General features: G+C 44.2%; 2 protein-coding genes across 3 annotated transcripts in view; both read right to left on the bottom strand.

Moving 5' to 3' along the window:
• Nucleotides 1–1,149: 1,149 nt before the first annotated feature.
• The window catches only part of MKS1 (MKS transition zone complex subunit 1), a 341,489-nt gene continuing 326,329 nt past the window's right edge, over nt 1,150–16,309 (bottom strand). For both annotated transcript variants that reach the window (XM_086954701.1, XM_086954702.1), the window contains exons 17-18: nt 13,570–13,667; nt 1,150–2,634 (exon numbers count right to left, since the gene is read on the bottom strand). In XM_086954701.1, coding sequence (XP_086810827.1) covers nt 2,528–2,634; nt 13,570–13,667 — 205 coding nt within the window. In that variant the 3' untranslated portion in view covers nt 1,150–2,527. The remainder of the gene's footprint in view (nt 2,635–13,569; nt 13,668–16,309) is intronic.
• LOC147729796 (DNA-binding death effector domain-containing protein 2-like) lies at nt 5,906–6,490 on the bottom strand. Its single transcript, XM_086958412.1, has one exon. It carries the CDS (start codon nt 6,488–6,490, stop codon nt 5,906–5,908), a length of 585 nt encoding a protein of 194 aa, XP_086814538.1.

Raw genomic sequence — 16,309 nt, 5'->3', positions numbered from 1 at the left:
TCATAATAATGGGCTAAATACATTAGCTCCTTTTGTAGCAAGATGTACATTTAAGATCTAAGCAAGTTGCTTTCTCTTACGGCCCAAATTACATGACCCTTTCCCAAGACATTCTAGTTTTTGGATAATTCAGTTTCAACCGAACCCCACACATTATCTTTTCTATGTATGTTGCTGTAACTAGTCACCAAGATAATCCTGCAACAGTAACCAGTTATTTGTCAACTGTTCCCCTGCTCCATGGAGTTAGGTCTATGTTACAACAAATATTTAAAATAAATAAGCAATAACAAGACTTTTATCTTCTATTTCTATTTGTACACAGAAATGTGAATGACTTTTCTCTCTTCGTTATTGGCCCACTATGAGAGTGCACTGTTAATCTTTACATATTGTGGTATATTACCTCTACAGCTTCAGCAATGGATTGGTAGAATCATGGCATTGTAGGATTCTGAATCTCATACTCAAGTGCAGTTTTAGCAATGGGGGTGGGGTGTCCCCATATGCTAAATCTCTGTAGTAAAATAACGGTTCCTGCTTCTTATGGAGAGGCACAGCTATTGCATTGACTTTTGGCAAGATCAGTTGCAGGTCAGATGGCAGAAGCTATTTTAAGAAACAGATTCCTCCGGTGGTCCGAAAAGTTTCCTCAAGTGGAAGAGTATGAACTGGTGCTTCCAGATTAAGGTACTTATAAACTCTTCAAGTTGTTCCGTGGAAACACAGAAAATTTGGGGGGCTGGGGTGGGCTCCCCCTTTCGTATCTCACTGGATTGATGACATCTGCAGCCTCTGTGCAATAGTGTTTTACCGGGTATTGTTTTTTTTAAATATAAACTGCGCAGGCTCAAGTCGATTTTACAGATGCTGCCTCCTGCGAGATAATTCAATAAAAATGTCTAATAAAACAGATATTTATATCTCAATGTTAAGAAAAGCTCTAGCAAAGGAGAAGCTGCTGCTTCTCATAATGAGTCACCATTAGAGAAAGCTTGAGGTTTCCAAGAACACAACAGCTACAAAGAGGTTTTGCTTTTCTATGAAAGGCATCCCTATTCTAGTAAGTAAGTAAGTGCTTCCTCTATCCCCTAGTATCTGGAAGTTGCAATAACATTTAGACCGAGTCATAAAATACCACCAACTCACTTTTCCTTATACAGTTTTTAAAGTTACAAAAATATATATTATTTGCATTACAAAAGTGAATAACAATAATGAACCTCACGAACAAAGGGTTGAGATTGCCTTCAAGTGAAAAGACAGCTCATTTGGATGAGCAACAGAACTATAGCAAACTTAGTCAACACAATCCAGATATTGGTAAGCATGACATATCAGTCATTCATAAAGTTAGGCTTTCAAAGTTCCATAATCATAAAAAGAACAATTATACTACAATTAAATTTTGAGGCAACAATCAGAATCTTAGTACAAAGCAGGTCAGAATTACCCACTAGCCCTTCTGAAGGGAATGTTCCACCAGATAGTCTTGCGTCTAGTGAATAAACATTTGCAGTTGTGTCAAAAAAGCCCCAGTAATGGCCTTGATTCCCACATCTTGTCTGAGGCAGGTATGAGTTTTCAGGCATGGGGACGCATACCCTTTGAAGTGCATGTGTGGGATATTATGCACAGAGCAAGTAAGGGCTTACTGTCATGTCTCAAAAGGTTCTAATCTACTTCTACAGTACCACATTACAAAGATCTATTTGCATTCCAAAAAGATCCACTATCGTATTATTGTATGAGAGACTTGGGGAATCACATTGTTACTGTTGAAAGGCTAACACCAAGGAATACAATATGACTGAGGCTGAAAGGCAATTGGGCATTTCTTCTTCTTTTACAAGACGCACTTAACCATTAAAGTCAGTTGGTTCATATAAAAGAATTTTCCGACATAATCCTTCTGCCGGGTGATGGATGAGAAAATGGTTATGTTGGACTACATAGATCTATGTGTTCTTTGCCAAATGAGTGATGCAGTTAATGAGACAGGAGGAACTGAGCTCACAACAGTTGGTTCTCTGACTTGTGTTCATGTTGTCATTTGATGGAGAATATAGAAATAGGTTTCAGCAATCCTGAAGGATGTCCCTTGAAATTGACTGAAGTATGAACTATGACAGCTTGATGTTGAGGAGAACTGTTGGGGGCGATCTTTACACCTGACCAGATGCAACAAAGGCTATGGTGAGAATACTTCTCAAACTCAAGACCATCTGCAAAAAGAGTCTTTGTTGACTTGACCTCATGTTAAGGATAGACAATTAGAAGTAAAAGTCACAGTCCGATTTAAATCCTACACGTTGAGTCCTCCCAACATTAGTTAGTCAGGAAACCTTCAGGACTCTGTGCAAACATCATCTCATGCTGTTGACGGAAGAAGTGGCTGGGGGCATATTGTTCAGCAGAAGGTGCAGGAGACATCATACTGTGTTGACATCACCATATTTCCAGGGTGGTAGAGCATGATAGTGTGGTGCTAACCAGCTCATGCAAAAGGCTCTCCTTATAATCAACCTCATGCCGTGGACTGATGTACAGTAGGCGGGATTGAGGTGTTAAGCAAGTCCTGCGGGAGGCTCTCACGAGCTAACTGCATCCTCCTCCGTGCCCTTTGGAATGCATCTACAAATAAAACAAGACAACATTATGGAGAAAGTCCATATTCTGCTAAATAAGGTTTCTGTACTACTGTTCACTGACACAGACACAAAAATAACATGCTTCTCTGCCGTATTCACAATTTGCTATCTACACTACTGTGCCTTCTACAAGGAGAAATATATTCAACTGAGGAATTTTCATCCAAACCAGATCTATTTTGTGTAGTATGCTTAACCTACTCAAAGCCTACATTCCACGTCATCTTTTAATCACTGCTCTCAACCCACCATCACAGACCAGGGATGTGAAGTGGAGGAAGTACCATGCCAGTAGCTGAAAGCTATTAGTTTGATCACACATTCTGTTTGCTTCTGTCCGATGGTCATTGATTTAGTGTCCTGGTTTCAATGTACCTGTGGTTCTAATGATTTTTTTATTCTTGTGTCCTTGTTTCCTGAGCTACGGCTGTTTAGCAGTATATCCTCAGTACTTCCGTTTTCCATGAGCTAGCACTATTCATGTGCACATTAATTTCTTAAGCTTCCATTGCTTTTAGATGATTTACTTTCTTTAATCCTTGCTTACATATTACTTTTTACTTGGTTTCCAAATGTCTAGTATGCTGCTTTTCCTATCCCCTTTGCCTTACTTACATATTTTCTAGTGTGCTGTGTTGGCGTGTTCTTTTTCAAGTGTTACCACCTTTTCCCTTTGTTCCAGTTAGGCACTATGCCTCATTTGCATCTTGCCTACAATGGCAATGTAATAATTTCTCCACATGCACAATATGGCGATAATCACATAGAGATGCTGCAACATATTAATTGCCCGTAATAGGATTTTTCCTGGAACAGATGTAAAATGATGCAACGTAGCGTAATGACATAAATTGAGGTATTACGCATAAAACGTTTAACATTTAATATGAAATGCTGGACCTTACGCCAGCATTATGAAAATGTTGCTTCGGCCTGATATTTTGCAGACTACCTATGATAGTAATGGCGCGTGAGAAACTTAGTAGTTAGTTTGTGGAACTCCTAAGTGCTTTTACAATGACGCTCTTTTTTATCTTGCAGAGGACTTCCCTATTGGCCCCTAATCACCTTTCACTGCCTGTGTGATCCTGGGTGCTCTCTCTTGTCAAGAAAACAAGTTACTTACCTGTAACTGTAGTTCTCCAGTATTGGAAGCTTTCATAGATTCACATGCCTGAATCATTCCCCGTCGTCGAGACGGGAGTCTCCGGTATATAAAAAAGCAATGCTTAGTGTATAGCAAACTGAAAAGAGGCCTAGGCCCCTTCCCATTTTGCAACCCATAACCTTTGTTATGTAAAAGAGACCAAACTTGTCTCCAGGCCAATCAGATCTCCTCACCCTCTAGAACACTCATGAGAGAACCTTTTGCCCCTCAGATTTTTGCGCACTTGTGCCATAGATACCTTTCGTGCTAAATCCAAATTGAGCCTCGCAGGGGAAGGGGGTGGGTCGCATGTGAATCTATGAAAGCTTCCAGTACTGGAGAACTCCAGTTACTGGTAAGTAACTTGTTTTCTTACTCCAGTATTGGAGCTTTTGTAGATTCACATGCCTGAATCAGAATAGCAGTACAAAAGGGGGTGGTGATGGTGAACATCTGAATCAATCAAACACTCACACCCAGTCAAAAGATCTGGGTTTAATCCATCACCGTTCTTTAGCCCACTCTGCCACCCCAGTTCAGACATGGCTATATGCAAATCAGTCTGACCCTGTGCCTCATGGGAACAGTCCAGCCCGAACTGCCAAGCCATATCTTCCCTGGACCGGAAACAAGCTTCCGAGGACCGGTTTCTGGCATTCCAGCCGTCTTCAGCCCGGCTTGCTTTAATCCAGTGGCAAAGTGAGCAAGGGACTCACGTCTGAGCATACCCTGCCACACTTATGGCGGCCAAAAGCGGTACAAAAGGGGGTGGTGATGGACGGAGCATCTGAATCAATCAAACACTCACACCCAGTCAAAAACTCACACCCAGTCTAAAGATCTGGGTTTAATCCATCACCGTTCTTTAGCCCATTTTTATTTTAAAAATTTTATATAGCGCTGGCTAGACCCGGAGGCATCAGAGCGCTTTACATGAGCATCAGATCATAGTTACAGGTTACATCGTTACAAAGGTTACACAGTTCTTAGAGCATGGCAACATAGTTATTTGTAAGGTCAAGAAAAACAATAAGCACAAATACGTAAGGGGAAAAGAAGGCAGGGTGAGAGATTCAGGGGGGGTTGGAGATGGGGAAGTAGACAGATAATGAAGGTGGGAAAAGAGGAGGGGAGGGGAGGGGAGGGTGAGAGACACAGGATGGGGAGAAGAGGGGAAGGGTGACGGGGACACCAACCGGTAGACGAGTCAAGGCAACGTCCAAAGTCCAGTAAGCTGTGATCCCAAGGGAAGTGGTATCCCTTCCCTATCTCTATTGCTAGAGGCTCCCTTTATGCAGTGGGCTCTCTCAGAGAGGTCTCTGAGACTCCAAGGCCTACATACTGGATCCTTCCCCAAAAAGGGGAGAGGGAGTGCTTTGGCAAGGGGTGCCATACTATACCTCAAGTGTGAGTGGCTCCCTTGGCGCAGTGGACTCACTCAGTGGGTTCGCTGAGACTCCAGAGTATAAATATTGGATCTTTCCCCAACAAGGGGAGAAGGAGTGCTTAGTCAAAGGGCACAAAGGACAGGGGTAGACAGATTCGCAGGCAAGGGGAGTGATTCAGGGGAGAGAGGATAGGATCTAGGGAAGAGACAATAAGGAGAGACGAAAAAAAGTCTGCCTAAAGACCGACTGGGTAGGTGACGACCAAGGAGGGAATCCAAGGCCCATCTCCCCTATAGCTAAACCAAGTAGCTCCATCGGGCATCAGACAGAATAGTTCAGTCTCAAAACATTGAAGAAGATCAACAAGTGAACATTCAATCAAATAATCAGCAATACAATTAGGGGAGGAGTGAAAGGCGAGAGAAAGTAGTGGGGGGTAGGGGAGGAGAGGGAGTGAGGATAAGGGAAGAGACAACCATAGAGACGAAAGGAAGTCTGTCAAAGGTTCAAAGAAAAACAGGGTGGGGGCAAGGGCATGTGAGGGCAGAGGACAGAGACTGGAAAGAGTGGGAGCGGAGTGGGGGGAAGGTTGCATAAGGTTTGAACAGACACAGGCATCTCCTGCCTGGGGGCTGTTTTGTCTTGTTGGAGAATGCGGGCAGTGAGACTCTGTTCATCTCCGATGGGTGAAGAAGCTGGCGTAAGCGAGTCCTTTCTTTCTAAGTTTTGTAACATTGCTCTTCAGAGTGATCGCCCTGTGTGTTTGACAAATTAAGACAGCTATCCACGGTCTGTTCATAGTTGACTGAAGGACCATATGTGAATTGCTCGGGAGAAACTGTTCTGGGCCTCTTGAGGGTCACATAGTGAAGTAGATCATGCCTGGTGAGAACACGCAGTAACTGCAGGATGTGCCTGAATTTGCCCTCGTCGCATTTGCCTCTCCTTTCAAGCTCCAGAAGCAGCTCGATGCCATTCCTCGGTCTGCAGATGCTGGCTCCCAGGCGCTCACTTGCTGCTCTGCCGTGGCTCTGCCCGCTCCGGCGGCGGTTCAGTCGCTGCCAAGCAGCCACCAAAGCATCGTGCTGGACTTCTTCATCCTCCACAGCCCACAGCGCGGGGTTCATGGGGTGGGTGAAAGGATGGGTCTCCTCCAGAAGGAAGGAGAGGACGTCGATGTCACTTTCAGTCATATGTGCACCTATCACGTCAAACATCTGATGAAGGGAGAACATGCAATAATACTCTAAGCACTCGTCCTCTTCCCAGAAGTGCCCATAAGCAGGCCCCCTGATGCCAGCCATACTAGCTTTAGGTCAAAGGAAACAGTGGGGTTGTAAAGAGTGTTATAGAAGGAGTTGAGAAAAACCCGAAACAAAATCCTAAATTTGCACAACCAGATCGTGGATGGTAAAGAAGGCTCACCGTTACTGGAAAAGGTTCCTCTTCCTCAGTACTGCTTGTCCCTCTGCCACATCCTTCTCTGCGGGTGCATCAAGGCAGTAGGGTCTGGTGAAAGTATACATACTCTTCCAGGTAGCAGCCCTGCAGATATCCTGGAAAGGTACGCCCGAAAATAAAGCAGTGGAGGTGGACACTGCTCTCATGGAATGTGCACGAACACGTGCATTTAACGGCTTCCCAGCCGCCTGATGACAGTACTGTATGCACTTGAAATCCACCTGCCAATTCCCTGTTTCGACAACGGGAACCCCTTCCTGAGGGCACTAAAAGCCACGAATAATTGGGTAGATTTCCTGAAAGGTTTTGTTCTTTGTAAGTAAAACTTAAGACAACGTTGAACATCCAAAGTATGGAGAGTCCTTTCTGCAGCTGTCGATGGTTGAGGGAAATACCTTTTAAGGATCAACGGCTCATTCAAATGAAAATATGTTGGTACTTTTGGGATTAGTCCTGAGGACAATCCTGTCCTCTCTGAATTGTGAGCGCTTGTATTTTCCCCACTTTCCTGGCTGAAGTGAGAGCTATTAGAAGGGCCACTTTCCAGGATAAGAATTTATGATCCGCCCTGTGAATTGGCTCGAAGGGCTGTTTCATCAACTGGAATAGAACAATGTTCAACTGCCATAGCGGTGGCAGAGGCCTTATAAGGGGAAAGAACCTAAATAATTCCTTCATGAAATGTTTTATAATTCTTTCCGACCATAGAGATGGACCCGATGAAGTTCTCCTGTATCTAGAAATCGCTGCCAGATGCACTTCAATAGAAGCATGGGTCAAACTAGATTTTGCTAGCATCAGAATATATGGGATGATCTGATGTGCTGCTGAATTCAGGGTATGGAGATTGTTTTCCGGGCGCCATAAACAGAATCTCTTCCACTTCATCCTATACGTTCTGTTTGTACTCTCGCCCTTCCCTTTGATAGTATATCTCTGCATTCTGCCAAAATTTCTCATTGGTGAAATTCGCGGTATTCAGGAGCCAGGCCGCTAATCTCAGGGATTTCGAATCTGGATGAAGCACCAGTCCCTGGGCCATAGTCAAGAGTGTGTGTATTGGCTGTAGACGTATTGGACGTTTCTCTGATAGTAGGCAAAGACGCCTGACCATGCCATCTAAAACACATTCTACAACGATCCCGTTGGTTAGGTAAGGAAGGAAAGACCCACTGAGATGTTTTTGCTTTGGGTCCACCATGTTACTGCCTGCAGCATAGCTGGCGTGACTTTTACTTTGTCCTCGAAGGATCCCTTTGCTTGGTACCATTGTAGATCCAGCTCCTCCTGCAATAGACGCATTTTTAGTCAGCAAAGTGGAATGAGAGGTATGCACAAGGACATCGTCCCTAGGAACGATTTGTATTTGCGTACTGAAAGATACTTTTTTCTCTTGAACTCATTGGCTAGAGTTACTAGTCCCAGTTGAATCTCTGTGGAGGGAAATTCTTTGTTTTCGAAGGTGTCCAGAATTGCCCCTAGGAATGTGATCTTTCTGGAAGTTTATAGGGATGATTTTCCTATATTCAACGTCACTCCCAGTTCTGCAAACAACTGTATGCATGCCATAGTTGAAGTCTGAGCTGAAGCTTCTGATTGTGCCTTTATCAACCAATCGACCAGGTATGGAAATACTTGGTGTCTTCGTCACCTGAGAAAGGCTGCCACCAGCGCTAGACATTTATTGCACTTGTAAAGCGCGCTATCACCTCAAGAGGCATCCTGGCGCTGGCAGTGACAAAAGCGGAAAGAAAGGCGGTTGGAGGCAACAGAAGGTTACGGCAAGCGTGGAAAAAGCCAAGTTTTTAGCTGCTTTCTAAAAGCAGGTAGGCAATCAATCTGCCTAACCTAGCAGCTAAAACTTGGAACTCACTTCCCACTCACCTTCGCCTTACTCAGAACCACCTAGCATTCAGAAAGCAACTCAAAACGTGGATATTTGACAAGTAATTCCCCACCCTTCTTCAAGTGCCTTGAGACCCTCTGGGTATGTAGCGCGCTATATAAATCTATTGACTTGACTTGACTTGAAGTTCCATGGGCAGAGAATTCCAAAGCTTGGCCGCAGCCACACTAAATGATCTGCCTCCAGCTCTAGATCTTTTAAACCTAGGTACAGCCACCACCCTGGCCAGGAAGGAGCGCAAAAAACGAGCCGGTACATACCATAAAAACATCCTTTGAAGGCCCATGAAGGGCTTTGAAGGTCAGACACAAAGACTTAAAGGTCACCCTCTCCCTCACTGGGAGTCAATGTAGCTGAGTCAAGGCCATAGCAGAAGAGGATCTCGGAGGCCAACCTAAGGCCAGTTTGGCAGCTGCGGACTGGAGCCTCTGAAGCCTATCCATAAGGTAGCTCGGGGACTCCAGCAGCAGGGCGTTGCAGTAATCTAATCTGCTTAGCACAGTGCAACGTACCACCTCTATCCGTGCAGTGGGCGGTAACAGGGGCAAGATTTTTCTCAGAGGGCGAATAATAGCCATACAACTAGCTACAACCTTAGAGACCTGCGCCTCCAAGGAGAGATCACTGTTGAACATGACCCCCAGGTTCCGAACTACCTTCACCGGCTGGACAAATGAGGTAAAGTCCTTCGGCCAAAAGTTGTCAGGTAAGGAGGAACTTATCCTAGGCCTAGGGCAATAGAGCACCTCGGTCTTCCCCGAGTTAAATTGCAGCGAATTGGCTACCAGCCATTCTGCAGTGGCTCGCATGCAGCTGTGGAATTCCTCCAAGGAGGTATGATCATTCCCCTCCAAGGACAGAATCAGCTGTGTGTCATCAGCGTAGTTGACAATTTCGATCTTAAAATGTTTGATGACCGCTATTAAGGGCTTCATATAGATGTTAAACAGAACTGGGCTAACCGCCGAGCCCTGTGGAACGCCATGCGAGACGGTGGAGAAGGCAGATTGAAAGGGCGGAAGGGAGACAGCCTGTTCCCTGCCTTGAAGGAAGGACTCAAACCATCGTAGGGCACTCCCCACAACTCCAACCACTCTCAGCCTGCCCAGCAAAATATCATGGTTCACCGTGTCGAAGGCGGCAGACAGGTCAAGCAGGATCAAAACCCCTGCCTGTCCCCTGTCTGCCCGCCAACGAAGCTCGTCCAGTACAGTCACATGGGCCGTCTCGGTGCCATGAGCTGGAAGAAAGCCAAATTGTGCTTCGTCCAAGAGCTGATGCTGTTCGAGATGTTTAGATAGGGTACCTGCCACCACCCGCTCTACAATCTTAGCTGGATAGGGTATATGAAAATGGGGATATGAAAATATGCATCTTGCAAGTCTGGGGTGGTCATATGATCCCCTGGGTTTAAGAGCAGTAAAATGTCTTGGAGGGTCACCATCCTGAATGACATTTTTTTGAGGTAAGTATTCAGAGATCATAGGTCCAGTATCGGACGCCATTGGAGAGCATTCTTCCGGACCAAGAAGAAACGGGAAAAATATCCTCTCCCTTTCTGGGAGATCGGCACCGGTTCTATTGCTCTCTTTTGGAGCATTGTCCGAATCTCCCGGCACATTTGAGATAAATGTTTGATCTTTAGACTTGTAGGTGGAGTGCAAGGGCGGAATAGAAGAAATTCTAGAGTATGCCCGAATTGTATGATGTCGAGGACCCATTTGTCCGTAGTTATTGTTTGCCAATGACGTAGATGGGAAGTCTCTCTTCTACCCAGGGGAACTTGTGGAGAGGAAGGAATACATGAAGCCGGATACTGGAGGTTGTTATTGTCTTCTACTATTATCTTTTCCTTGACGACCCCCTCGTCCTCTAATAGCAGATTTAGAATTGCTCCCTGACTGTCTCTGCCCGTACTGTTGACTGTATTGCTGTTGTGACGATGAATAAGAGGGGTATCTTCCCTGTTGGTAACCGCCTCTATAATATGGTTGTCCTCTTCCTCAGGCGCCTCAAAAGGGCACCTTACGATATTGTAATGTACCCAGGGCTTTGCCGTATCTGTATTCGTCTTGATACCCTGAAGGGCCTCATCTAACTGCCTTCCAAACAAATCTTACCCATCGAATGGGAGATCCAGAATCTTATTTTGGACCTCCGGTCTAAAGGCAGTAGCGCTTAACCAACCTTGGCGTCGTAGGACCGCCGCACCCCCTAGGGAGCGAAAGGCTGTGGTTGCGATGTCCATCTCACAATCGATTACTTCAGCCGAAGTCCTCTCTCCTTCCTGCAGAACATTTTTCGCCTCCTGTCTGTTGTCCTCAGGAATGAGGTCTATGCATGGAGCCATATTACACCACATTTGCCTGTCGTATCTGCCCGGAATGGCAAGGGCATTTTCCGCTCTAACGAGGAGAGCCAACATAAAGGAAAACCTTTTCTCCACATTGTCCAGACGTCTTCCCTTCCTGTCTGGAGGTGCAGATATAGGCGCAGATGGATTCTTAAATTTTTGTTGCGCTGCCTGGGAAATTACCGAATTCAGTTTAGGATGGCCCAGTAAACATGCTGGAGCGTCCGAAGGGGCTTTATATTTCTTTTGCAGTCTCTAGAGCACAGGTGTAATCGTCGCTGGTGTCTTCATCACCTTCAAGCCTTCTTCCGACAAATGGTTGACAATTGGTATGGATCTAACAGATTTATGGTATGGTTCTTTAAAATCATAGAGAAAGCATTCCGCCTGAGTCGTGGCCATTGGAAGCTGGAATCTCTTCATGGCTCTTTCCATTAAATGATGGAATCCACCGATTTCCACCGTTGGGGAATCCACAGGTACTGGTGTGGGCGATGCTAGAGAGATGGTATTAGGTAGTCATCCCACTCCTTGTTGGGATCAGTTATTTCTACCTCTACCTGGTCCTAATCGTCCATGGTAACCGGATCCCGGTGATGTTGAACTTGAGGTGTTGGAGGCGTAATTTCCTGACTCTCTGCTTCTGACTGGAGTAACCAGGATGGAACGTGGGGGTGAAACGGGAATTTCCTGAGAGGCTATTGTCGGCGGATATCTCTTTCTATAGTCTGCCAGCATAAACTGCAGATCCATCATCATGGCATAGCAACCATTTCCTCCTGGTATCCTTGTTGATAGTGTTGCTGCAAGGGGTTCTGATACTCTCCATAACCCTCTTCGTAATCATCCTCCTGGCATTTCACATGCAGTTGTGATGGACTACTGGCATAACCAAAGGGTCCGCCATCCTCCTACTCGTGTAGATGTGATGGAACCAGAGGAGTAATTTTGCTTGAGGAAGTGACCTCTGGCTTAATCTTCTTACGGACAAGTAGTTGTTTTTCTGGAGTTTCTCTCGTCGACGAGCCAGTCGACGAGTTCGCCATCAACACTACTGTCGGCGAGGTCGTCGTTGTTGTCACCAGGCATAGAGAGCTCTCTGTCATTGACGACATGGTAACGATCGTCGATGTTCCCGTCGACGACACCGCCGTAGTCACCATCGACATGGTCGTCATCATCGCTGCCTTCATCGTCGATGTCGATGTTACCGGCGTCGACTCCACCATCGACGCTGACGCCGACACCACAATAGGCAATGATGGTGACTTTGCCCTTTTCTTTACCACTATCTTCGCCGATGATGGTTTCTTCGTCGACGATGTAGGTTTCTTAAATTTCTCCTCAGGAGGCATAGAAGATGGCTTCCTGATGGGCTCTTTGACCTGAGGAGGTGACTTTGATGGCTCAGATATAGATTTCTTTGTCGATTTCTCACCAGAAGTGTGTCGTTTACTCTCCTTTTCCTTTGGCTCAGGAGATTTTGAAGGACTACGCCCAGAAGACCCATGGTTGGTCTTTTTTAGGGCCTTACCAGGGCGTTCCTCTGAGGAAAAAGTCTGAGGAGATTATCTTCTTTTGTGAGATGTCCTAGATGTAGAGGAGGATCCCTCATCACTGTCACTAGAGATAACCTCCTTTCTGGCCTTTATCAAAAGACGTCCCTCACAATCTCTAAGTGTCTTACTAGAGCAAGTGCGACATACCTTGCAGTCCTTGGCCTGGTGATCAGGGTGTAGACAGTAAATGCAGTCTTCATGAGGGTCATCAGTGTAGAGCCTCTTCTTTGAGCAGATAGAACAGGCTCAAAATAGACCTTTCTTTTCTTTTCCAGACATTCTAAAAATAATGTACTTGAAGACAGTCCAAAGTATTATCAAATCCAACTGAAGATGAACGAACAAAGTTCCTCAAAAAGGCTGATAAGATAGAGTTTGAGCAGTGCTCAAAGGAGACTCCCTAGCACAACATGCAGTAGAACATCTGAGGGGCAAAAGGTTCTCTCAGGAGTTTTCCAGAGGGTGAGGAGATCTGATTGGTCTAGAGACAAGTTTGGTCTCTATTACATAACACTAAGTATTGCTTTTTTATATACCGGAGACTCCCATCTCGATGACGGGGAATGATTCAGGCTTGTGAATCTATGAAAGCTCCAATACTGAAGCAATATTATTTTCTGTCAGACCTTTCACACCCCAAGCATTCAGCACTGTGAAACTAACATTCAGAATTAACTAACAAAGTGCACATCAACCAAAAACCCAAAATATCTCATCATTCATCAAAAGTAATTGAGATTTAACATCAATAAATACACCAGTACCTATCAAGCGGTTAGCGTAAATGTTGAGAGGACTCCTCATCCTGTAACATTGTCTATTGGTAAAGTATCCCTAGAATCACCAGCATCCGAGAAGCAACAGATAAATCACCCAGGCACCTCTTTCTCTTTTCCTCATTTATGTTAAACCAGTTAATAAGAACCCACACATTATCATGACAGTGTGCTAGAAGCAGTCAAAGATTTCTACTGGAATGACCGTATGGTGAAGGTTATTCTAAAGCTCAACATTTTCAATTGACACACTGTGTCTGAAAGACAGGAATAGTAAGCATCACAGTGGGATGGGTTGCAGGAAGAGGGCCCAAAAAGAGAATCATACCCAGAACATTGTGAATTGAAGACTCCTGGCTGAAACCACCCAGCCGGTCCAAAACGCTCTGCATCCTCTTCTTCAGTGAGCTGGAATCCATGAACGCCCTGTGGAAAACAGAACAGTGTTTTGAAGACTGAAATCTAGTCTGCTGTCTAGGGAATACAACAACTGTACTTTACTATTCAAACACTAGAGCATCATTGCTGGGATAGATATAGTCTTAGGGTTTGAAATCTCAAGATTCAGACCTAGCATACAGACCAGCCAACTCCCTAACACTTTATCCTCTCAAGATCAAAGGCAAGCTATTAGATTCAGACTCAGATCACTAACATCTTGAAACCTAAATGTAATCTCCTGGGACTGATTCAGAACCAGCAGTATAGCATTTCAAGAAAGAAGCCAGCATAATCTGCAAGATAATATCAGTGCATACTTACTGTTGAACAAGACTTGGACAAAAAACACAGATCCTTATCCTTTCATGACAAGGACCCGCATTGGTCTCAGACTTCATGAGAGCTGTACCCTCTGAGGATCTGTACCCATCTTAGGAACAGCACAGGTAGTGTAGCTTCTTAAGGCAAAAATATGGTTTTTGGACTAAACACAACCTCAGATCTCTAAACTATGAAGTACTGAGCTTAGACTACTAGGCCAGGCACTGCAAGCACTCTAACATTTCTACCCGGAAGACATCTTAAAAGTTCTAATATGACAATATTTAAATCGTGGAAAGCGCTCTAGTGTTCTAGCTCTTCAAAACATGCATTTCATCAAATAAGCTTTATTCGGTTTGCCAAGAACAATCAAAGCGTACAAATACCAGAACATGTGTAAAGTTAAAAGTCTAAAATACAATTTGTCCAGTATAAAAGGTAAATGGGTAGAGGAGGCCATTAACATTTTCTCACAGGTTTAGGAGATCTACTAAAAAGAAAATAATCTGTTATAATACCAAAGGTACAGCAGCATTCTTCTAATATAACATCTGTGCAAATCTAGCAGACTAATGTATCCTTCCTTAGTGGACGTACAGTATTAAAATCTAATTGAAGAGAGTTGCACAAACCCCAGCTATCAGAATTCAAATCTGAGAAGAGAGTAATGCACTCTTCCTCTTGCTAGAGTACAACCGTAAAGCTTTTGTGCCAAACATTAGCTAAAAACCAACTTACTGAAAAAACTATTGTTTCAAAGGTGTCAGTTTTTAAAATTCTGTATGCAATTTTATTAGAATTAACTTCCAGGTTTAAACAGACAGGGAGGATCCATTTCCTTTTGGGGCCATGATATTCTCGGCAGCAAAACAAAACGTGTACCTTGTCTCAAGAACTTTCCCACAGACAGGGTATTTGCCCAAATTTCGCTCCCTTCGCCACTTATTTGTGAAGGTTTTAGTAGCAGGCAACCAAACAGAATTCTCACAAACAGACTTTTGGCTGGGGGGGAGAAATTATATCAAGAAAAACATCAAACTTTGGGCTAGGCTTGAATTCAAGAAACTGATCAGCCATTGGTAGTTGTTGGTCATGCAGAAAGGCACTATACCTGCTTTTGAGTACAGCAACCTCAGACTTTCTGATTTTCCCAGGACTATCCCATACTCTGCTTAGTCCCATTTTCCTACACCACGTTGAAATATATTGTAACCAAGGGCTCTTTAAGGCGCCATTGATCTTCATTAAATCCCTCAAGGTGCCCCTATACCCTATAAGTTATGGGGTAGACAAGATACAAACCCAAAACATCAAACGTCTTAGGTGTGCCATATCTGCAATATGTTTACTACCAAAGTCCAAGAAAAGTGGAATACTTGAAGCAACACAGATAAGTGATCTGATAAATGTATTCTACTCCACTGTTCACTTTTGAGTATCCGCATGCCCCCCAGACTTCGGCCTCAAAAATGGCAGCACCCAGTGCTTTGGCTCGATATACCTCCAAAGCTGGGGATATGGCTCTGGACCAGGCCTGTTTATGCAATCTGAGTATTGATTTGGATCTTTGTAGCAGAAGTAAGGTGCTTTTTGTAAGCTAGGGTTCCCTACTAATCTTGTCGGTCAGTTTTACACCCAGATAATCGAAGCAATAAACTCTTTCAAGAGGTTGGTCAGCCACGCTCACACTACTTTTTGCCAAAAATCATGTATTTACATTTTGATGCACTTATTTCAAGGCCCCTAGAAACACAGAAGTTCAGAAACTTGTTAATTAAATTGTGAAGGCCAGTACAGGTTTTCGATATAAGTAAGGAATCATCAGCAAAACAGTAATATAGAAATCTTGTTACCATTCAATACAGGAGAGTTGTTGTTACAGTCCTGCATTTCCTTAGCAACATCATTTATATATAATGTAAACAGAGTAGGAGCCAAAACTCAAACTTGACGTACCCCACGACGAATTGGAATCTGCTCTGTTAATTCCCCTTGGTTGCCCCATAGTACCTGGCCTTATTTATTTTTGTGCAGCCTTGCAATCAAATGAATCAGGTTGGCCAGGGACCCTATTTCACTTAACACCTTCCAAAGATGCCTATGAGGAACTAATTTGAAGGCTGCAAGCAGATCTATGACAGCCACAGAGTTTTTGATTACAAATCAGAGCATACTTCTAATACAGTAATATGAACCTAAAGATGTCGTCTGACGTGGCAGTTTTGGCTCGGAATCCTGCTTGGAAGGGTGACACGATTTGATTAGTGTACATCCATTCTTGCAACATGTACTAACCTACATGGACA

Source organism: Lissotriton vulgaris, chromosome 2_1 (genome assembly GCF_964263255.1).
Source record: "Lissotriton vulgaris chromosome 2_1, aLisVul1.2, whole genome shotgun sequence".
Taxonomy (NCBI): Eukaryota; Metazoa; Chordata; class Amphibia; order Caudata; family Salamandridae; genus Lissotriton; species Lissotriton vulgaris.
The sequence above is the reverse complement of the archived record's forward strand: the minus strand, read 5'-3'. Positions and strand labels throughout refer to the sequence as shown.

Coding starts and splice junctions, on each gene's coding strand:
- LOC147729796 (XM_086958412.1), bottom strand. CDS start 6,490: ATGGCTGGCATCAGGGGGCCTGCTTATGGGCACTTCTGGGAAGAGGAC.